The sequence below is a fragment of the Melanerpes formicivorus genome, unplaced genomic scaffold, assembly GCF_026170545.1.
Source record: "Melanerpes formicivorus ecotype bairdi unplaced genomic scaffold, bMelFor1.0.p_v2 SCAF_89, whole genome shotgun sequence".
Classification (NCBI taxonomy): Eukaryota; Metazoa; Chordata; class Aves; order Piciformes; family Picidae; genus Melanerpes; species Melanerpes formicivorus.
In genome coordinates, this window is record NW_027142441.1 from 1,846,344 (window position 1) to 1,869,004 (window position 22,661).

General features: G+C 53.3%; 1 protein-coding gene across 1 annotated transcript in view; it reads right to left on the bottom strand.

Moving 5' to 3' along the window:
- The window catches only part of GREB1L (GREB1 like retinoic acid receptor coactivator), a 182,956-nt gene that overhangs the window by 78,001 nt on the left and 82,294 nt on the right, over positions 1-22,661 (bottom strand). Inside the window, exons 3-4 of the mRNA XM_068165491.1 lie at positions 6,772-6,931; positions 5,613-5,810 (exon numbers count right to left, since the gene is read on the bottom strand). Of these exons, the coding sequence (XP_068021592.1) occupies positions 5,613-5,810; positions 6,772-6,928 (355 nt within the window). The 5' untranslated portion in view covers positions 6,929-6,931. The remainder of the gene's footprint in view (positions 1-5,612; positions 5,811-6,771; positions 6,932-22,661) is intronic.

Below are 22,661 nucleotides of genomic sequence, written 5' to 3' on the forward strand. Positions count from 1 at the left end.
GGAGCTGCACATCACTGCTCTGCAGGAGTCCTCGGGAGAGGAGGTGCAGGAAACCCTCAAGGATCCCACCAGCACCTTCACAAGTTTCCAAGCATTTCTCAGCACCATTTTAACAGTGCCCATTGAAACTGATCTATCTGTGTCTGCTCTCAGACCCCAAAGCACCCAAAGCACTCTCAGAAGCCTTTCCTGTTCCCCTGCCTCCTTGCACAACCTGCTCTGGCATCCTCCCCTGCCGCGGCTGGCGACATCTGTGGATCAGAGGCGGGGCTGTGCAGCCTGGCTGGCCGGCACATGCCTCTCTAATTACTCCTCTGCCGCAGGGGACATTAACCTGGGGACACCGATGTCATCCAACCAGCTCCTGACCTTCACCAGTCTTGCTGAAACTCAGTGCCTCTAGGATCTCTGCCTCCCTGCCAGAAGTGGCAGAAAGCAGCTCCCAGCTGCCTGGCAGAGGAGCTCCCAGGCAGCTGCCAGCACCTCATGTTCCTCATGTACCTCATGAGGCAGCCACAAGGAGGTTGATGCTGAAAGGTTTCCACCAGCTCCCCTCTGCAGAGGGGAAAGGGATGCCGATGGGTGAGCAGTGAGAGGGGACAGCACAGGCAGACCCTCAGAGCCTCGGGGACTCCTCTTGTTCAGTCGGCAGCCAGGGAGGGAGCCAGGGAGGGCTGCAGGGCTTGGCCAGGTACTGCTGGGGGTCACTGGCACCAGGAGATCTGGAGAGAATGCAAATCTGCCTCTGTGCAGGAGGAGCCTTGTGTTTTCCTTCAAAGACATGCAGATGGCATACTTGAGAGCCCCCAGCACTCTCCTTCCCCGTGGCTTTCAGGGCTGCCAGTCACTCCTGTAGGTTTAAGTTCCTGCTGCTTTGGGAAACTGAATGAGAAAATTCCACCCAAGAAACCCTGACTTGGAAGCAAGTAACTGCCTGGGGGAGGAAGGAGGGCCTGACCCCTTTCCCTGCCACACTGCCTTTTTGTGGCTAGCAAACAGCCCCCAACCTGCTTTTCCTTCCTGTTTTGCATGGTTTTGCACTGATGCTTATCTGCTGCAGGTAGCCATCTCCACATCACAGGGCAGGATGTCTCTGTACAAGACCTTGTGCTGCCCATGTTTAAGATTTAGAACATGGCAAATCCACTGACATTTCACAGCCACTCACAGAATGTTAGGGGTCAGAAGGGACCTCCAGAGATCATCCAGTCCAGCCCCCCTGCCAGAGCAGGGTCACCCAGGGCAGGGCACATAGGAACACATCCAGGTGGGGTTTGAAAATCTCCAGAGAAGAGACTCCACAACCTCTCTGGGCAGCCTGCTCCAGGCTCTGCCACCCTCACACTGAAAAGCATTTCCCTTCTGTTCCTGTGGCACCTCCTCTGCTCCAGCTTGCCCCCAGTGCCCCTTGTGCTGCCCTTGGACATCCCTGAGCAGAGCCTGGGTCCATCCCCCACACTGCCCTGCACATCTTTATCACCAGCAATGAGGGCACCCCTCAGGCTGCTCTGCTCCAAGCTAACTTGTACCTGCATTCCTGTGTGAAGCAGCACTAACACAGATGACTTAAGGAGAAAGAATGGCACCTTAGTGTCACATTTCCCTGTGTATCTTTGATGAACATCTAAGTATGAAGAGGAGGAAACCTGGGAGCCACTAGACCAAACCAGCTTCTCTTTATGACATTGTGTATCAACATGTCATTCTGAAAAGCAGAAGCTCACAGCCGAGCTGCTCCATGAAATAAAGAAATATCATCTTCCCACAGGGCCCCAGCCTGGCTTTAAAGAAAGAAAGGCATTTGTATTCTCATCAGGGGTTTGCAACTATAGAATCATAAGATTGTCAGGGCTGGAAGGGACCTCAAGGCTCAGCCAGTTCCAACCCCCTGCCATGGGCAGGGACACCTCACACTACAGCAGGTTGCTCACAGCCACATCCAGCCTGGCTGCAAACACCTCCAGGCAGGAGGCTTCCACCACCTCCCTGGGCAACCTGGGCCAGGCTCTCACCACCCTCATGGGCAACAACTTCTTCCTCACAGCCAATCTCAATCTCCCCACTTCTAGTTCTGCTCCACTCCCCCCAGTCCTATCCCTCCCTGACACCCTCCAAAGTTCCTCCCCAGCTTTCTTGGAGCCCCCTGCAGATCCTGGAAGGCCACAATGAGGTCTCCTGGGAGCCTTCTCCTCTCCAGCCTGCACAACCCCAACTCTCAACTACCAAAGAAAGAACAAGGCAGAGCTTTTGCAGACATGATCTGCCTTTCTTTGAGAGAAAACTCCTTGGGCTTTACTCCTGAGAAGCACATTTGCATTCTGCACCATCACTTCATTTACATCAATCCAGCCCCAAAGGGCCAGCACCTAGGAACGCTGCAATCTTCTGAAGGCTGAACCTTGGCTGCGTCTGCCCTTTCCCCAGCAGTAACAAGAAGTGGTTTCAGTGGGGCACCAGCTCTTTGTTGTACTGCAGTAAATGGACTATTTGCATAAGGAATTAGCTTCCCACAATTACATATAAATTGCCGGCCACCGTCACTTGCTATTGTAACCTCACAGTAAGTGATCAGGTGTTAAGTACCTGCTTGCCTAATTGCTTCTGAAACTACCTTGGCCTTTCTTTAAGCACCAGGTAAATTGAGGATTTACTAACAAAAGGAAGGTGCCACTATTGTATTTCCCACAGCCTGCATAAAATGCCACTCCACAAACCAGCAGCAGCCTCTTTTCAAAGCTGGAGCCAAGAGGAGCTTCATAACAGCTCCCCGGGCTGCTCTGCCGCATAGCTGAGGGACCTGGGTCAAAAGGAAGAAGGATTTCTCGTGAAACCTTACTCCCATGGGAGGTGGAAGTTAGTTACAAAGGTTTGTGCTGAGCAGAGAAAAAACAGGCCCTGGAAATAAGTGAATGCCTTCTAGAAGTGAGGGTCAGCAGCAAATGCTCGTTGCAGTGGGCTAACAGGAGGGTGAAGTGATCCAGCTCAGGGAAGGAGCAAACTCACTTGCGAGGCACTTCTCTGGTTTAAGCAATCAGTAGAGGCATTGGGAGCTGCCTTCTGCAGCAGTGTGACTGACAGCTCAGCCCTCTGACAGGCAGCAGTGATGTGAGCTGCAGAGATGGGATAGAGCCTGCACCATGCCTGTTTGGGAGCCTGGCTGCTCTGGACACGTACACAAAGCTGTCCCAAGAGCCCAGCAGCCTTTTCCTTTCCTTTTCCAGACACAAACCCACTGCTCTCCCAGACCAGCTCCTTGACAGCTGAGAGCAGATTGCACAGGTTGTGTGCACTCAGAATGGTGAACTTGAACAAAAACTATCAACCTCCCTAAAATTCTGCAGCTGGAACCCAGGGCACTTCCTTCTAGTGTGCTCTGGTCATAGAAGACTTCCAGACAAAGCCCAAGCCCCAGAGCTGCCCCTGGGAGGTCACCTTTCTCCAGGACACACAATGTTCTGCCTGTCCAGCTTACATCTGCTATGGAGCTGCAGCACAACCTGCTGAGCTGCAGTGCACAGCCACAGCAGGGGGCTGCATTGCTTGAGAGCTGAGCACCTCCTGGCACTGCTGCACTGGGCAGGTCCCATCCTCACCACACAATCCTGAGCAGAGGCAGCAGAGCAACTGGTGAACACAGAACAGTTTGCACGTGGGGAAGGCACAGGCTGACAGCTCACAGCTAACAGCTCTGTCTGGATGTGGATGTGCAACCAGGGGCCACCAGAATGCATGAGACTGAGAAAGACCTCTTGATGTCATATAAAAAGTTCTTTCACACTCAGGCACATGGTGGCCCTGGAGCCAGACAGCTTATTTGGTCCTTCTCCTGCTACTGGAGGGCTGGTCCAGAACTGTGTCCCCAGTAAAGAGCCTCCACCTTTGACATTCACAACCATTAACATTCCTGCAGGGCCCTGTTGGCATCACCAACTCCTCTCCCTCCTTAGTGTTTCCTCCTTGCTGTATTCAGAAGACATGAGCCTATGTCAGCTCAGCTTTTGTCCTAGCAGGCAAAGAGCTCCATGGGCTACAAGTCCTTTCTCTTTCCATACTGTTGGCTCTCCTCCACATCCTGCCCAGCTTATTTTATATCTCCCTTTACAACAGAAATGATCAGCACTGCTCCTGCTCTCCACAGGAGACTTTGCAGCCTCCATTCACACTTATCCTCAGCTGAGAATCCCTTCCTAGCAATCCATCATTTCATACTTCCTCCTGCTCTCCTCCTACCAGCTCACAGCCCCCACAGCACAGCAAACACACTGCTCTGGGCAAAACAAATGCTCCCAGCAGTATTCCCCAGCCTCCCACAGCAGCCAGCCTCTGCTCCTGTGTTACAGGGAGAATGCTCACTTGGAAGGGCAAGAGGCAAAAATGTCAGCATTAGTCCCTACCTATCCAAGAACTAGCAGTGACTAGAGCTGATCTCCATCCCTGTGTGCAACCAGACACCACAGCAAGGTACAGAAGCATTCCACAAAGCACAGCTGATGAATTCTTCATAGGGAAGCCCAGAGCTCAGGAAGGTATTTCCCAAAATGTCAGGAAAGGCCTGGGGGAAGGGTGGTTTGAGGTGTTTCTAATGAACCTGAACAGATCTTCCTTCTTGCCCTGGGTTCAGCTAGGCTAGGGTTAATGTTCTGAGGAGCAGTTGGCAGAGGTCCCAGCACAGCCAGCTGGGCCAGCCAGTGGGGCATTCAGTGCCACACTGACCCCATGCCCACTGTGTGGGGGGCCTGACCCAGGCAGCCCCTGCAGGTTGGGTGCTTGTCACAAGCAGGTGAGCCTGTCCTGTTTGAAACTGCTCACCTGCCACATTCCTTCAGCAGTGTTCTTGGGATTCTTGGTGTTTCTCTCTCCTTTGCATTTCTCATTACACTCTCCATAACCCGATCCAATTTCCCACCAAGGGGTGGGGGGCAGCACGTGAGCAGCTGCATGGGGCTCAGGTGCCAGCTGGGTCTAAACTATGGCACTTGTCCAAGGAAGGTAAATCTTCAGAACAGAACAGTTAGGGGATAAGATGAACTCATTACAGTAAGCTTACTTGGTCCCAAATAGCTGCATAATGATCTGACCCTTTCTGCAGCACATTTAGAACCCAACTCAGTGCTCATCTTGAACAACCATCAGGGTAAGCAAGAGTGGTCTGCAGGCAGGTGGGGAAGACAAGCCAGACAAGATTCCACTCTCTTCTCTCCTTTGGCAGCAGAAGGAACACCAAATCTCTCCTCTCCAGACTTTTCCTTCTGCCTATGCAAGGAACAATCCAGCTCTGCCACTGTTTCTGAGAGATAGATGGAGAAACAGATGGAGAAACAGATGGAGAACCAGGCCCCACTGCTGCTGACTTCCATAAGCTCTCTGAGGACAGTACCCCACTGCTAACCACAGAAAGCAAAGGGCTTTCACAACCTAGCAAGGGACCACAGGCAGTCCTAGGCACTGCTTTCAAACAGTGCATTTGGTGGCCTGGAACAAGCCCTTGCAAGCTGCACCTTCTCAGATTCAAGGCTGTGCCTAGAAGCTGTATCCCCAGACTGCCAAGCTGCAGAGTTTCTAACCCTGGGAGTTACTTGTAAAGATCACACAGCAAAACCATGGACACCAACCATCAGTAGTGCAAGACCCTTCTGGGGCAGGTTTCTGTGAATATGGAATTGGTGGGCTACTGGAATCTGACATATCTTCCTCTTCCTCTTCCTCTTCCATTTCATTAGCAGCTGGGTTGGTAGAGAAGTCCAGGCTTCCATTCTGCGAATAGCGATGCCCCAGCTCCTTGTCCAGCTCCTCCACCTTGGGCTTCACATCTGAGAACAGGCAAAAGTACCAGAGACAACAGCCCTTGCATCTGTCTGCTTTGAAAACAGCCAGCATGCCAGCCCCTCTACATGTCCTTCCTTCCCCTTGCCCTTCCTTCCCCCTGCCCTTCCTTCCCTGTGCCCTTCCTTCCCCTTGCCCTTCCTTCCCCCTGCCCTTCCTTCCCCTTGCCCTTCCTTCCCCGTGCCCTTCCTTCCCCGTGCCCTTCCTTCCCCTTGCCCTTCCTTCCCCCTGCCCTTCCTTCCCCCTGCCCTTCCTTCCCCTTGCCCTTCCTTCTCCCTGCCCTTCCTTCTCCTTGCCCTTCCTTCCCCCTGCCCTTCCTTCCCCCTGCCCTTCCTTCTCCTTGCCCTTCCTTCTCCCTGCCCTTCCTTCCCCCTGCCCTTCCTTCCCCCTGCCCTTCCTTCTCCTTGCCCTTCCTTCTCCTTGCCCTTCCTTCCCCCTGCCCTTCCTTCCCCATCCCCTTCCTTCCCCTTGCCCTTCCTTCCCCCTGCCCTTCCCTCCCCTTGCCCTTCCCTCCCCTTACCCTTCCTTCCCCGTGCCCTTCCTTCCCCCTGCCCTTCCTTCCCCCTGCCCTTCCTTCCCCGTGCCCTTCCTTCCCCGTGCCCTTCCTTCCCCCTGCCCTTCCTTCTCCCTGCCCTTCCTTCCCCCTGCCTTTCCTTCCCCCTGCCCTTCCTTCCCTGTGCCCTTCCTTCCCCCTGCCCTTCCTTCCCCTTGCCCTTCCTTCCCCTTGCCCTTCCTTCCCCCTGCCCTTCCTTCCCCCTGCCCTTCCTTCCCCTTGCCCTTCCTTCCCCTTGCCCTTCCTTCCCTCTGCCCTCCCTTCCCCTTAGTGATGCCAGACTGTGTCACAGGAGGAGCTGCAGTGCAGCTTTTGGGTGTTGCTTCCAGAGAAGCAGCCTGCCCCCTGTCCCCCCAGCCAAGAGCAAGTGTGGGGTGCCATACTTTGCTGGTTACCTTCCGGCCCGAAGGGAGGCTGCTCGGGGTCCAGGTAGAGCTGGGAGAAGATGGGCCGCGGCACCACGCTGCTGCACCTCAGGGAGGCCTCTATGGAGTTGTGGAGAGCCTCTTCGAAACGGGCAGACTTCAGTTGCCCTGCATATGAATTCCCCATGATCTGAAACCACAAAGAGAGCAGCTGAGCAGGGGGGGAAGGGCATCTGCAGGCGTTTGCAGAGGAGGAGCAAGGTCTGGCTAAGGTCTATGTGATACAGTCAGTAAGGAGGAGGCTGGGACAGCAACAGCTCTGCCCAGCGCTGCTGCTCCCCTTGCTCCCTCAGCCTCTCGTTTCAGTAGCAGCTTCTAGCACCTTGCCAACACAGCTCTGTGGCTTCTGCATGCACAGCCTGACCACAGCCTCCACAACCTGCCTGCTGCAGAGTTTAAAGCAGGGCAGATCAAATCACTACCAGTGCCTTGCCTAGGATCTCCAGAGGGTGGGTAGCACAGACCCTTAACCCAGCGAGTGTGGCTTCACCACTCACTGTCCAACAAGTGTGCCTGCAGGATTCCACCTGCCTGTGCCATTTGCACAGAGACATCCAGCCCCTTGAATTCTGCTCTTGCTGAGTTTAACTGAGATTAGGTGGCAGGTCAGCTCCCTGTCTTTTCAGGGCCGTGCCCTCAGTGCAACACCATGATTTACTGAGGTCTGATGCACGTCATTCCGATGATCTAATCACACTCTGATGGCAAAAGGTGCAAGCAACACAAGGAGAAATAAATAACATCCAAACCATACACAGCAAATGCTCTCAAGTGTTCTCAGTTCTGCTTTACACCAGTCTAGAGACAACAACCAGGGAGATATCTGCTGTGACAACTGATCACAGAGTCATTCAGGTTGGAAAAGATCCCCAGGACCATCACTGACCCTGCTCTACAAGGGTCACCCCTAAACCATATCCCCATGTACCACACCTAAACCACCTTTAAACACCCCCAGGGTTGTGACTCCACCACCTCCCTGGGCAGCACTTCCAGGGTCTAACCACTCCTGCTGTGAACAAATGTTTCCTACTGTCCAGTCTAAACCTAGTGCAGCTTGAGGCCCTTCCCTCTTGTTCCTCTGTGAGAAGAGACCAGCACCAACCTCTGCACAGCCTCCTCTCAGGGAGCTGCAGAGAGCCAGGAGGTCTCCCCTCAGCCTCCTCTCTTTCACACTAACCCTCCCCAGCTCCTTCAGTCTCTCTTCATCAGGTTTGCATCAGTGTGTCTGTATCAGTGGTGAGTTGATGAACTGATGCAACACTTGAGCACAAGCAGCCCTGTAGGTCTCTGCAGCCCACAGAGTTGTGTTTGTGAGCCCAGCATTTGGGTACAGAATCTCAGATGTAAACCTTTAGTACCAGGCTGGCCCTGGAAGGTTTCACAAAGAGCTAAGGGAGACTCCCTGCCACCTGCCACTGTGCTGGATCATCACACACATGATGTGCTCCAAAGACTCAGCAATCTAACACTTCCCAGTGTCTGGAACACAAGACTGCATGTTCAGAGACACTGATTGCAAAAGAGAACTTTTCCCCAATGGGATCAATAGGAAAGTGCAAACCCTGTGATGTTATCTCTGTACTTCCCCTCACTGGATGTCACCTAGCCCCATGACCAGGAAAAGACCTTGGCCAAGAAGATAAGTTGACATTTAGAAAACCTACAGTTCCCCTTCTGCTTTATCACTGGGTTGCTCAAGGTCCCCAGGGCCACCTGTAAAAGTACAATCATGGTAACAGCCACTTGGAGCAGCACTTGAGCTCTGCTTTAGACAGACCATAGAATCAGGGAATCACAGAATGGTTTGGGTTGGAAGGGAGCTCCAAAGCTCATCCAGTCCAACCCCCTGCACTCAGCAGGGACATCCTCCACTGGATCAGGTTGCCCAGAGCCCTCTCCAGCCTCACCTTGAATAGCTCTGGGGATGGAGCCTCAACCAGCATCTTGGGCAACCTGTGCCAGTGCTCCACCACCCTCATGGTAAAGAACTTGCTCCTAAAGTCCAACCTAAATCTGCTCTGCTCTAGTTTGAAGCCACTGTCCCTTGCTCTGTCCCTGCAGGCCTTTGCAAACAGTCTCTCTGCAGACGTCTTGTAGCCTCCTTCAGCTACTGGCAGGCTGCTGTTAGGACCCCCTGGAGCCTTCTCCTCTCCAGGCTGAACACCCCCAGCTCCCTCAGCCTGTCCCCACAGCAGAGCTGCTCCAACCCCCTGACCATTTTCTTGGCCTCCTGTGACCCTGATCCATCAGCTCCAGGTCCTTCCTGTGTTGAGAGCTCCAGCCCTGCACACAGCCCTGCAGGTGAGGTCTCCCCAGAGCAGAGGGGTAGGATCCTCTCTCTCCATCTCTGGCCACACTGCTTTGGATGCAGCCCAGGCTGCCCTTGGCCTTCTGTGCTGCAGTCTCACACTGCCTGCTCCTGGCCAGCTTCTCTCCCCCCAGCACCCCCAAGTCCTTCTCCCCAGGGCTGTCTCTATCCCCTCCTCCCCCAGCCTGTGCTGATAGTGAGGATTCACACTATTGGAACGCAGAGGCATGAAGCTTAACTGATTACTCACCTCCACCCTGGGAAAGGCTCAGGTCCCTGCTCAGAGACTTCATACAACTTTGGGAAAAGAATTGCACATCTCTGACTTTGAGTGGCCTTCAGTAGGTGCTGGGGCAAACCATTCCCCCCCAGTCAGAGCCAACACAAACACCACTTCTGAACAGGACACAGTCAGGTATGTCAGCAATAGAGACCTTAAGACAACCAGGCTGTCTTCAGCATCCCATACATTTTCATTCCATTTGGAAGCATCAGGGAGTGTGTACCAACAGCTGCACCAAGTGAGGGACAAAGTTAAGCTGAAGCAGCATTAAGGTTGAAGTGCCCTGAATCCTGCCAGGAGCCTCTGACAAAGCATGGCTGAAATCAGCTGAGTGCCTGCAGTCCTGCCTCTCAGGTTCATAGTGTTATAGTATCAGTCAGGGTTGGAAGGGACCACAAGGATCATCCAGTTCCAACCCCCCTGCCATGGGCAGGGACACCCCACACTAGATCAGGCTGCCCAGAGCCTCATCCAGCCTGGGCTTAAACACCTCCAGGGACAGGGCCTCAACCACCTCCCTGCACAACCCATTCCAGGGCTTCACCACTCTCATGGGGAAGAACTTCCTCCTCCCCTCCAGCCTCAATCTCCCCACCTCCAGCTTCATTCCATTCCCCCTAGTCCTATCACTGCCTGAGATCCTGAGAAGGTTGAGAAGGAAAGTTCTGAACTGAAGCCCCACTTCATTACTATGCACTGGGACCAGCAGATCAGCCAAACCTGTTGCCTCTCTGTCTGACCTTTGTCCACCTCATTAGGTACCATGGGGAACAGGCTGCAGAGGATCAATGTGGAGAGCACAGACTCCTGAGAGCAGAGAGGACATTGCCACACATGTCAGTGAAAAATCATCACATCCAGTGACCATCCAGCTGCACACCCCAACATCCCATCCCTGTGCTGTGGAAGGTTCTGTCAGGAGCAGTGTGCTTAATGTAGGGTTTCAGGGATGTACTCAAATGAAAAGACTTCAGCTAGCATCACATATATCATAGAATTCATCAGCCTTTAGGAATCAGAACACCTCTAATTCCCACAGCACCTCTAATTCCCTCCAAAACCTCTAATTCCTATCTGCCTGCAGTGCTGGGCCCAGTGCTGGGCTCCACAGCTCAAGAGGGACAAAGAGCTACTGGAGAGAGCCCAGCACAGGGCCCCTGAGATGCTGAGGGCACTGGAACAGCTCTCATGGGAGGAGAGGCTGAGAGCTGGGGGTGGTTAGCCTGGAGAAGAGGCTGAGGGTGAATCTGATCTATGCTTACAAAGATCTAAGGGTGGGGGTCAGGAGGATGAGGCCAGGCTCTTGTCAGTGGTCCCCAGCACAAGAGCATAGACTTGACCATAGGAAGTTCCATCTAAACATGAGGAGGAATTGCTTTGAGGGTGGCAGAGCCCTGGAGCAAGCTGCCCAGAGAGGTGGCAGAGTCTCCATCTCTGGAGATGTTCAAGGCCTGCCTGGACATCTTCCTGCCCTGGTCCTGTGTGACCTGCCCTGGATGATCCTGCTCACTGGCTGGACTCCGGGATCTGCAGAGGCCCCTTCCACCCCTCCCCATGCTGTGGTCCTGTGGTTTTGAAGCCTGTTCCTCCCCCATGTCTTCCACAATCCCTGTGCTGTGCAGCATCCATGCCAGCTGCTGTCATTTTGCTGGGGAACCCTTGCTGAAGTACAGATTGCACACAGCAAAACTGCTGACGAGCCAGGGCTGTGGAATGTGCCTCCCTGCCCCCAGAGAGAGGGTGGTGAGGTGCAGGTGACCTGAGGAGGTTGGTCACTATTACTGGAGGCTGTTTCTAGGCTACTAAGCACGAAGAAGATTGCCCTTGGCAATGCCAAGGAAGGCAAGCACAGGAACAGAACTTGTGCCAGCACTCCTCCCTGCAGCACAGAAAGGGAGCAGGGGGCAGGGGGAGACTCCTCAGGGATGCAGCTGCGCAGGCAGGAGAACCAGAGGGGCTGGGGATCCTGCTGGCTACAGGGGAGGAAGCTGGGAGCCCCAGGGACTAGCTGGGAACAAGCACTGGGCAGCTGATTTCCTAACACTGCCCGAGGCCATCAGGGCCTCATCCGGAGCTGCAGGGAGCTGAAAGGGGCAAAGCAGGGTTGGGGGGAGCAGGAGGCTCTCCATCTGCAGGGGCAAGGAGCTGGTGAGACTCTTGGCAGGGAGCTGCTGAGTGACTCAGGTCCTGCAGCCTGACCCATCCTGCCCAGCAGCCAGGAGCACCAGCTCAAGGTGTTGATGCCTTTGGTGCTTCTGCTTTGGAGTCTGCCCCTCACTGCCTGCTGCCACCTCCCAACATTTTGTGCTCCTCCTTCCAGTGCAACTGGAGGCAGCTCCCAGGGAGCCCCCCCCAGCAGCAGCAGCAGTGTCATGGGCTGCAAACCTGCTGGTGTCTGCTGCTGGGCTGGATTCAGGGAGAAATAAATTGGTGGAATTTGAAAGAAGGAAAAAAAAGAGGTGAAAAAAAATGCTTACCAGAGGTGCCTGCCACATCTGCATGGAAACAGGGGCAGGGCCCACCATGGAACCCCACTGCTGCTCATTATTAGGTGAGCCAAACAACACGGGTGTCCTACACTCCTGTGCACAGCCACTCAGTAAAAATGCAACAAACCAACCAACCCACTGCTTTTGAGTGCTATTAAGACAAGTTTTCCCTGAAATCCTGCCCATCTGATGCAGCATCACTTTGCTCAGGGGATGCAAGAAAGAGAGTCCCAGGCCACGTGCAGCTGAGACACCTGAAGCACTGCCTGCAGTTTTGGTCCTCACTGTACAAAAACGATGTGGACAGGCCAGAAAGTGTCCAGGAGAATGCTCAGAGGCCTGGGAGCTCTGCCAGCTGAGAGCTGGGCTTGTTCAGCCTGGAGAAGGGAAGGCTCAGGGCAGACTTTATCACCATGGAGCAGCAGCTAAAGGGAGGCTGCCAGGAGGATGGAGACTCCCTGTGTCCAAGGAGCCCCATGGGAAAGACAAGGGGGGATGGGGACAAGGCACTGCTGGGGACATTCCCATGGGACTGCAGGAGAAAATGTTTGCCCCTGAGAACAGTCAGAGATTGGAATCATCTCCCAAGGGCAGCAGGGAAGTCCCCTCCATGGGGCAGTTGGAAGGCTCAGCTTGGCAGGGTGCTGGGCAGCTCATTTCAACTCCACCATCACCTAGAAGGGTTGGAGCAGATGACCCCTGGGGTCCCTTCCAGAGAGCTGGCACTCTGTGTGTGACTGTCTGACAGTGTCTGAGAGAAAAGGGAGCTGGGCTTGGCTGAGGAGCTCCCCCCTGCCTGTTTTTCTCCTGGCAACACCAGCTCATCAGCTTTCACCCTCAGCCCCACTGTCCTGTACCCAGCCATAGTTGCCCCAGAGCACACCTGGGTGCCTGAGAGGTTTCTGATGGGCTGGAGATTTGACCTGGAGCTACACAGTGCTGTCCATACAGACTTGCACACTAATTGCAGCTATCCCAGTACTGAGCTGGGCAGATCCCCAGCCACATGCTCTTTGCACATCTGTCACACAATATTCCAGACCTCACCTTTCCTTTCACCTGCACCAGTGCCTCCCAGTGCAATTCACAAGCTGCCTGCTTCTGCTGGTAACCTCTTGAGCTCTGCTGTGGGCTGGCCTCTGCAGGATGTTCATGTGTGCACTATGCAGAGTACAGTAAGACTTGCTGGTCTGTGTTCTCCCTTCTCACCATGCCAAGCAAGCCACTCTCCATTCCTCCCCTCCTTACCAGCTTGGCCACTCCACTCAGAACATTTTTATTTCATGTCCTTAAAACTTACTACAGAGAGACTAAAAGGCACAATTACAATGGAATCACTCCCAAATCAAATCTGCAGCAAAACATGACAGGAGGGAAGACTTCCCTAGCACTGGGATGGCCTGCAGCTGCAGGCTCCATCACTCAGGGTGCTCCCCTGCAGAGCTCCAGACACTGAGGTATGACAGTTGCTGCTGCAGGAGGATTGTTACCCAACAGCTCCTGGGAGCTAGACCTGCACTCTGGCTCTGCTGGTAAAAATATAATCAGATCATTCAGGACACCAGATACCACATATTTGGCCTCCAGGTGGGTCATGACCCCAGAGACTTTAAAGCACAGGAACTGCAGTGGAGAATGAGGGAGGGAGGGAGGGAGGGAGGGAGTGCTGTTGTTATGGCTTAAAGCAATTTCACAATTACCTGATAGCCAATGATGAATCTGATGCAAACACCCTCCATTAAGTCAGCTCTATCAAGCCCTTAGTTTGTGTTTAATCTAATGATGTAATTGTGTTCTCCAAAACACATAATCTGCCTTCTGATCTGGCCTAACCCCACAGGAAAGTTTCCCTTCAAAGGGAATGAAAGCAAGTTCCTTCACAAAGGCACTGCCAGGCCCAGCACGGCTTCTGTATCTCAAAGGGTTATCTCAGGCAAAGGGAGCCCAGGCCCCTCTTCAGCTGCAGGACTCTCTGGGAACTGCTGCTTCAGCCACAGAAAGCAGTTTCTGTTATTCACCTCACTCTTAGAGATGTTCTGGGAGTAGGAGTTTTTCCAGGTAGAGCCTCACCAGGCTGCAGCACGACCATGCCTGCAGCAGGAAGGCTGGCAGCTCAGAATGACAACCACGAAGGCAGGCACCAATTGGAAGGCAGGCTTCACAGCCAGAAACAGAAGCCCAGCAGTGCCTTCAGTGGGGACTTCTGCATGAGTCAATACAGGAGGGCAAGGAAGAGTGGTCCACTAGCATCCTTGATCTCACAGCCTTTGCAAGATCCCCTTTATCCTGCAGTGTCCTTTCGAGATCCTGCTTTTGTCTCGGTTAAGGACATCAATCACAGCTGCACAGGAACTTCCAACCTTGTGTAGCAAGTGACAGATGAATAACTCACCCTCAAAGTCTGTCAGGAAAAAGGAATTGTCAGTGTGTCCTGCCTCAGCTCACAGTGGGGTTTCCTTTCAGCTTTGTTTTTCATTTTATACTGATAGCATCCAGTACTATTCAGGACCCAGTCTGTCAGCCTGAGGCTGGCACCGCTGTGCCAGAGGAATGGGACAGATCAAGCAGAACTCTTCTTTCCTGACAAAGTTCCTCAGCTCATAGTGTCTGTACTTGGAGTATTGCATCAGATTGCCTGGGACTTGGACAGTTCCTTGGGAAGACAAGTGGATGCACAGCAGAGGCAGATGGAGCATGGTGGGACAGGGCAGCAGGTGCCTCACGCCATGGAACAGAAGGCAAAGCACAGGGGGTGCTACTCTCATGGAAGCATTTAGGTTGGAAAAGATCTTCAGGATCACCAAGCCCAACCATTAACCCTACTTGACCAAGTCCACCACCATTCCATATCCCCAAGCACCACATCTACACAGCATTTGAGCACCTCCAGGGATGGTGACTCAGCCTGTGCCAGTGCCTGACATGAAGACATTTTTCCTAATACCCAGCCTAAACCTCCCCTGCTGTAGCCTGAGGCCATTCCCACGAGTTCCATCGCTGGTTACTTGGGAGATCAACAACACCTCGTGACAGCCTTGCTTCAGGCACTTGCTAGAGAGCCAGAAGCTTCCCCCTCAGCCTCCTCTTCTCCACACTCAACACCCCCAGCTCCCTCAGCTGCTCCTCCCAGCCCTCTTCTCCAGACCCTTCCCCAGCTTTGCTGCCCTTCTCTGGGCCTGCTCCAGCCTCTCAGTGTCCTTTTTGGAGTGAGGGGCTCAAAACTGAATCCAGTACTCCAGCTGTGGCCTCACCAGTGCCCAGCACAGGGCAACAATCTCTTCCTCACTCCTGCTGGCCACACCATTGCTGATCCAGGATGCTGGTGGCCTTCTAGGCCACCTGGGCACACCCTTCAGCCCCATTCATAAAACAGCAGCTCAGGAGCTGCTCTGAGTTCAGCAGCTGTGCTCATTGCCTGACACCCCACAGCTTCCTTCATCTTTCCCAGGTCCTCCCTGAACCTTCAGATGCAATCTTTTGCAAGGCTGCAGTGTTAAAACACCATTTCAGAGCTAAGTCTGTGTAGCTAAAAGCAAACTACATAAACCCAACTCAGCTCTTCCCAGCCCCACACAGGAAATCACCTCACCAGCTGTTTGCACACGGAGCTGGGTGACAAGACCTGCAGAGACCTTGCCCTGTGCCATGGCTGAGCTGAACCTGCTGCTGTTATATCCAGGCCATGCTGCAGTCAAGCCAGCCTCACAAATGAGAGTCCTGGCTGAAGCAGAGTGTCCTGGGGCTGGAAGTTCAGATTGCAGGGAGGCTTCCTGGTTGCTGCTCCTGGGTTCTTGGCTCTTGGCTTTCTCTGCAGGCATGGCAGTGGGACAGGTGGCACTCAGGTCACTGCTGGCTTTGGGTTTCTGGTTTTGCTCTGTGTTTCACTGTGCTGCTCCTGCAAACAGGCTGAGCTAAGGTAATCCTGCATTGTGTTATTAGGGTAATTAGATTATTAGCTAAGGTAATTATGCACTGTGATTATGATGTCTCATGTTACATTAAACTCTTATCTCTTTATCTCAGCCCTGAGTTGTGTTACTTCTCCTCTCTTTTGTGTTGGGGCAGCAGGCAGCTTATCCCTCGTGCCAAACCCTTACACCCTGGGATGTGGCTCCCACCTGGAGTCACTGCATTCCAGGCAGGCTGAACTTGTGCAGCACCTGAGGAGGTGTGAGGAGAACTGGGGACATGGTGCACTGGGGACACTCAACACACTCCCCTAGATGAGGACTGAGACTGCATGTGCCAGACCACACCTGATGCCTTTTCCTCAGTAAAGAGATCATAGAATTGTTTTGGTTGGAAAAAGACCTTTGAGATCACGGAGAGACATTGAGGGGCTGGAGACAGGCAATGAAGGTGGTGAAGGGTCTGGAGATCAGGGCTAGTGAGGAGCAGCTGAGGGACCTGGGATCTTTCTTTAGTCTGGAAGAGAGTGAGGAGAGACTCTCTGGCTCCTGAAAGGAGATCTGAGCCAGGTTGGGGTTGGTCTCTTCCCCATAGGAGCAAGTAATAGGACAAAAGGAAAGGGCCTCAAGTTGCTCCAGGGGAGGTCTAGGTTGGATCTTAAAAGAAACTTCTTCCCCGAAAAGGCTCTCAGTGCAACAGGCAGATGCAGGAAACCCCTGACCTCACTACTTCATTTACCTCCAGGGAGGGCACAACGTGCAGGACTTCGGGAGGCCTGGGTCCTGTGGAGGACTGGAGCTCTGCTAGAAGCCCTGAGTGCAATGTGAGCCTGCCTGAGCACAGGAAACCACAGCAGAGAGTACTCTGGGGAGACTGGAACAGAGCAAAACTGCAGCTGATCCCATTTACTTTGAATCACAGAGCATCTGACAGCTGCTGTGAACACACAGCTCCTCCCCACGGGCAGAGGCTGCCTTGTGCATGCAAATGCCCCTGCACACACAGGCCCTGTCTCCATGGGCTGCCACCAGCTGCATGCACCATGCTCTGCTACCCACCCCTACACATCTGTTCACACAGCCCTGCCCTCTCAACAGGAGCCACCCAGCATCAAGTGTGGCCAGCAGGGCCAGGGAGGGGATTCTTCTCCTCTGCTCCATTCTGCTGAGACCACAGCTGGAGCTCTGGGGCCAGTTCTGGAGCCTCTGTGCCAGGAAGGATCTGGAGGGGCTGGAAGGTGTCCAGAGAAGGGCCACGAGGAGGAGCAGAGGGCTGGAGCTGCTCTGCTCTGGAGACAGCCTGAGAGAGTTGGGGTTGTGCAGGCTGGAGAGGAGAAGGCTCCCAGGAGACCTCATTGTGGCCTTCCAGGATCTGCAGGGGGCTCCAAGAAAGCTGGGGAGGGACTTTTGAGGGTGTCAGGGAGGGATAGGACTGGGGGGGATGGATCCAAGCTAGAGGAGATGTAGATCAGACCTTAGGAAGTTGTTCCCCAGGAGGGTGGTGAGAGCCTGGCACAGGTTGCCCAGGGAGGTGGTGGAAGCCTCATCCCTGGAGGGTTTTAAGCCCAGGCTGGATGTGGCTGTGAGCAACCTGCTGTAGTGTGAGGTATCCCTGCCCATGGCAGGGGGGTTGGGACTGGATGATGCTGGAGGTCCCTTCCAACCCTGACAATTCTGTGATTGTCTCCCCAAGCCTTTGCAAATCCACCATCTCCCTAAGGACTCCCCCTCTGCTTTCTTATTACTGTGGAATTTAACAGTGTTCACACTGCTCAATACACCTATCCTTCTGAGGCTTCTCCTGCTGCTTGCCCTGGGGTCTCATGGGAAGGTTGATGACACATGGTTGTGGACAGTGACAGGAAGTCAGAAGACAACTGACTTGTCCATAACACAGTGGAAGAGTTGTTAAAAACTCAGCTGTCAGTGAATCAAAACCCAAAGCACAGCAGCATCTGACCAAGGCTGTACAGTGGAGCATGAGCTTCCCTGAACACCTCTCTCCTTCACACCACAGCAGCTGCCAGGATTAATGATGGTGATTATTCTGCCTGCAAGGTTTTTCAAGCCCTTTGAAATGATGTCATGAAGTCAGAAATGTTACTGTGAAGGTTTTAAATTCATTTGTAGAAGGTGGAGTAAATCCTTGCCTGCTCCTGGGCTCATTCACAGTGCACACAGGGGATGGCCAAATCACATCTCCAGCAGCAGAGGTACAGTTTCTCTCTTCTATCAACAGGAAGAATCCAGATTACAACAAGAGCTCACCCTGCAAAGCCAGCTTCTAATTTCCAGGGTTTGGCAGTGTTAAAAGGCTTTATTATATTACAAGGCCTGTCTGCTCCCACAACAGCCTGCAGAGCCAGCTCCAATGAACCACGAAGGAGCACTTTGGAAAACCTCATAGAATGGTTTCAGGTGGAAGGGACCTTAAAGATCATCCAGCTCCAACCCCCTGCCATGGGCAGGGACACCTCCCACCAGCACAGCTTGCTCAAGGCCTCATCCAGCCTGGCCTGAAACACCTCCAGGGAGGAGGCAGCCACAGCCTCCCTGGGCAACCTGTGCCAGAATCTCCCCACCCTCACTCTAAAGAATTTCCTCCTCATCTCCAGTCTCAGTCTGCCCTCTTCATGAGGCTGGGCTTGGACACACCTCTGCAGCCTGTCCAAGTCCCTCTGGATGGATCCCCTCCCTCCAGTGTGTCAAGGAGGCCACACAGCTTGGTGTCATCTCCAGCTTGCCAAGGGTGTCTCTGGCACTGTCAGAGATGCTAACAGTGTCACCTCAGCCTGCACTGCTCCTGGCAGTGAAAGGGATGATGATGATGCAGCACATGTGGTCTGGTTGAGAGGAAGCTGAGCACTTCACCTACCATCCCAAGCATCCTCTGAGTGCCTTATCAATAAAAGTTATCAGCTCTCCAATACCACTGAGCTGGATCATGAGAGGAGGCTGATGGCAGCGATGTTACCTCCAGCCCTGGAGTTTTTTCAACTCTCTTTCATTTTCTTCCTGCATATCCTCTTTACACCACCTCTCAGGATCTGCCTTCAGCCCTCAAAACTCTAAGCACAGATTTATCTGCCTGGGGCTGGTGTGTGGTCCTCAGTACAGAGCAGGGCCATGCCCTGTGGCTTAGCAAACTCCATCTGCAAATGATTGTAAATACTTAGGCTGCAAAAATCTGGGTGTCAAACAGCAAAGCTTCTGCTCTCTCTTCATTGCAAAGAAGCTGTTGTTTGGGGGTTGGACAGGATGACCTTCAGAGGTCCCTTCCAAGCCAGGCCCTTCTATCATTCATGATTGGTGCAGGAACTTCTGTTTGCAGACTGCCCAAGAGTTTGAAGGCTGCTAACCAAGATGAGAGTGTGTGATAGAAAAGCAGGATGAGAGCTCACTAAGACACAGCAAAGAGAACAAACCAAAACAAATCCACAGTAAAAGTCATCCCAGGCATCTCCACTGCCAGGGGAAGCTTTCCCCTGCTCTTTCTTTTTAGCTTCACATTTTCTCCTGTGCCAGTGCTACTAAGACAGGCACAGAACTGTCTGTAGCCAGGCAATGGGAACTAATTGCTGGTCACCTTGCAGAGACTTTCTGAAAGTCCTTCATTCTAATCCTCAGAAAGTGACCCCTCTGGAACAGCTGCTCCTGAGTGACAGCCATGATGGCAGGACAGACTTCCTCAGCTCTCCAAAGCTTCCAGGGCTGACTCAGTTCTTCAGGAGCATCCACTCAGCACTTTCTTTTCCCACAGCATTCATCTCATCTGGTGCAGGTGCTGCTGGGGCGCTGCTGGGACAGGCTGGCAGTGAAGCACTGCAGGGGGACTGGGTAAACTCCAGACTTTCTTTTGCTTAAGCAATCCTTACTGCCTCCCATGAAGAGGGAGGGAGTCCAGAGAAGGGCAACAAAGTTGGTGAGGGGTTTGGAACACAGCCCTGTGAGAGGCTGAGGGAGCTGGGGTTGCTTAGCCTGGAGAGGAGGAGGCTCAGGGGAGACCTTCTTGCTCTCTCCAACTCCCTGAAGGGAGGTTGTAGCCAGGTGGGGGTTGGTCTCTTCTCCCAGGCAGCCAGCACCAGAACAAGAGGACACAGTCTCAAGCTGTGCCAGGGGAGGTTTAGGCTGGAGGTTAGGAAAAAGTTCTTCATAGAAAGAGAGATTGCCCATTGGAATGGGCTGCCCAGGGAGGTGGTGGAGTCACCATCACTGGAGGTGTTTAGGAGGAGACTTGATGGGGTACTTGGTTTAGTTGATTAGGTGGGCTGGATGATAGGTTGGACACCATGATCTTGGAGATCTCTTCCAACCTGCTCTATTCTATTCTATTCTAAGCTGGCTGAGTGGGAGATGCAGCATGGCAGCTCTTCAAACATGCAACCTGAAAGTCATGTCAGGGTTTTCAGGTCAAAAGAGATCATCTCTGCAGCCAGAGCATGTCTGTGACGCTGCACAAAGGAGAGCAGCCTGCCCCCAAGAGCTGCACATGCAGCATTCCCCACATCACATCATGCTGCCAACAGCACTGCCAAATTTTGTTCCTTTCCCATCCAAGCAGATGATTAAGCAAATCCCTAGCACAGATTTCTAGATTGAAAGGACAATTAAATCAAGGAGTAATAAAGTGTTAAGGAATCAAAGTTGCCTTCTCTAGCACACTTGGCCAGGTTAGATGTGGTGCTTGGTCCTTGTTTGCCCCCCCAAATGGCTGCTTCCCTCCAGAGCCCTGGCTGAAAATAAGGCAAGTCTCAAAGAGTTCTTGTTTGCATAGGAGCCCAGAACTGTCAGGGATGGAAGGGAGTTCAAGGCTCAGCCAGTTCCAACCCCCTGCCATGGGCAGGGACACCTCACACTACAGCAGGTTGCTCACAGCCACCTCCAGCCTGGCTGCAAACACCTCCAGGCAGGAGGCTTCCACCACCTCCCTGGGCAACCTGTGCCAGGCTCTCACCACCCTCATGGTCACAAATGTCTTTGTACTGTCTAATCTATATCTCCCCACCTCCAGCTTGGATCCATCCCCCCAGTCCTATCTCTCTCTGACACCCTAAAAAATCCCTCCCCAGCTTTCTTTCCTTCAGATCCTGGAAGGCCACAATGAGGTCTCCTGGGAGCCTTCTCCTCTCCAGCCTGCACAACCCCAACTCTCTCAGGCTGTCTCCAGAGCAGAGCAGCTCCAGCCCTCTGCTCCTCCTCCTGGCCCTTCTCTGGTCACCTTCCAGCATCTCCAGATCCTTCCTGGCACAGAGGCTCCAGAACTGGATGCAGTACTCCTGGGGGGGGTCACCTCCCTCAACCTGCTTGGAAACCATCACCCCTGAGAAGGAACCACCAAGGTGGAGAGAAGCTTCTCTTCTTTTGCAGAGAGCTGCTGTCAAAACATTTATCAAGTCTGCTCACAGCAGGCTCCTGCACAGCTCTTCTCCCCAGCTGGTCAAAACTCTCATGCTTCTGCTTACTTCCACCCAGAATGTGTTTCAGAAGGGAACAAACAAACCTTATCTGAAGGTCCCATGCAGCCTCTAGACAGAGGCACATCTAATCTCAGATGCTTTTGCAGTCACTTTCAGCCTGTGATGCAGCAAAGGCAGCTGCTCCCATGGCCAGTCCTGCATGAAGAGCAGGAGGCTGAGCAGGCAGCAAAGCCCTGCACAGGTCAAGCCCCTAACCACCAGCTTAAACCTTCCACTAATGTCAAGGGTAGTCTCACTTGGGCCTGTTCTGCAAGGTCCCTGCTGCTCATTTATGAAAACCAAGATATTTTTCATCCTGGATGGTAGTGGAAGTGACCTTCCAAGTGCAGAGTGCTGTGCAGGGCCCTTCCTTTGCCTTGTGCACAGTCTGTGCTGGTCAGAATACCACAAATGCTTCTGTACAATAAACAAAGCACTCTGCAGAGCCTCTGAACTGAGCAGGGGCAGCCCCTGGTGGAGATCAAAGATGCAGATCACTACCAGGCCTTCTGGAACATCCCAGACTTCAGTGAGGATGACATTTCCAGCAAGCAGGCCACCAGGAGATGACTTCACAACCATGCCCAGGGCTCTATTTAAAAGGAGGAGCTTGGCCATTCCAGTTAACTCCCCTAGATACTTGAGAGCCCCAGGAAGGATCTGAGGGTTAAATGTTCACAAATGGCATTGCTGTAATGCCACTGAGGCCTGGCAAAGTGTTGCAGGTTGTTTCCTGATGTCCTCTACACTCCTACCCTGACCAACACCTGAAAGAGAGCCAGGATGAGGAATGACTTGCAGCCTGGACTTTACTCCTCCTCACACAGAGACTGTTTCTGGCTTGACCAATGGACTGCTGCAGGGAATGGAATGGAATGGAAGGGTGGAATGTTGCAGGTGAAGGGTTAACTGTTGTACCACAGAGATGGAAGTCCTCCTGGGGGATAAGAAGTCACATAGTATCACAGCATTACCAAGGTTGGAAGAGACCTCAAAGATCATCCAGTCCAACCTGGCACCACAGACCTCATGACTAAACCATGGCACCAAGTGCCACATCCAATCCCCTCTTGAACACCTCCAGGGATGGGGACTCCACCACCTCCCTGGGCAGCACATCCCAATGGCTAACAACTCTCTCTGGGAAGAACTTTCTCCTCACCTCCAGCCTAAACCTCCCCTGGCACAGCTTGAGACTGTGTCCTCTTGTTCTGGTGCTGCTTGCTAGAGAGAAGAGGCCAACCCCCAGCTGGCTACAATCTCCCTTCAGGTAGCTGTAGAGAGCAATGAGGTCACCCCTGAGCCTCCTCTTCTCCAGGCTAAGCAACCCCAGCTCCCTCAGCCTCTCCTCACAGGGCTGTGCTCCAGACCCCTCCCCAGCCTTGTTGCCCTTCTCTGGACACCTTCAAGTCT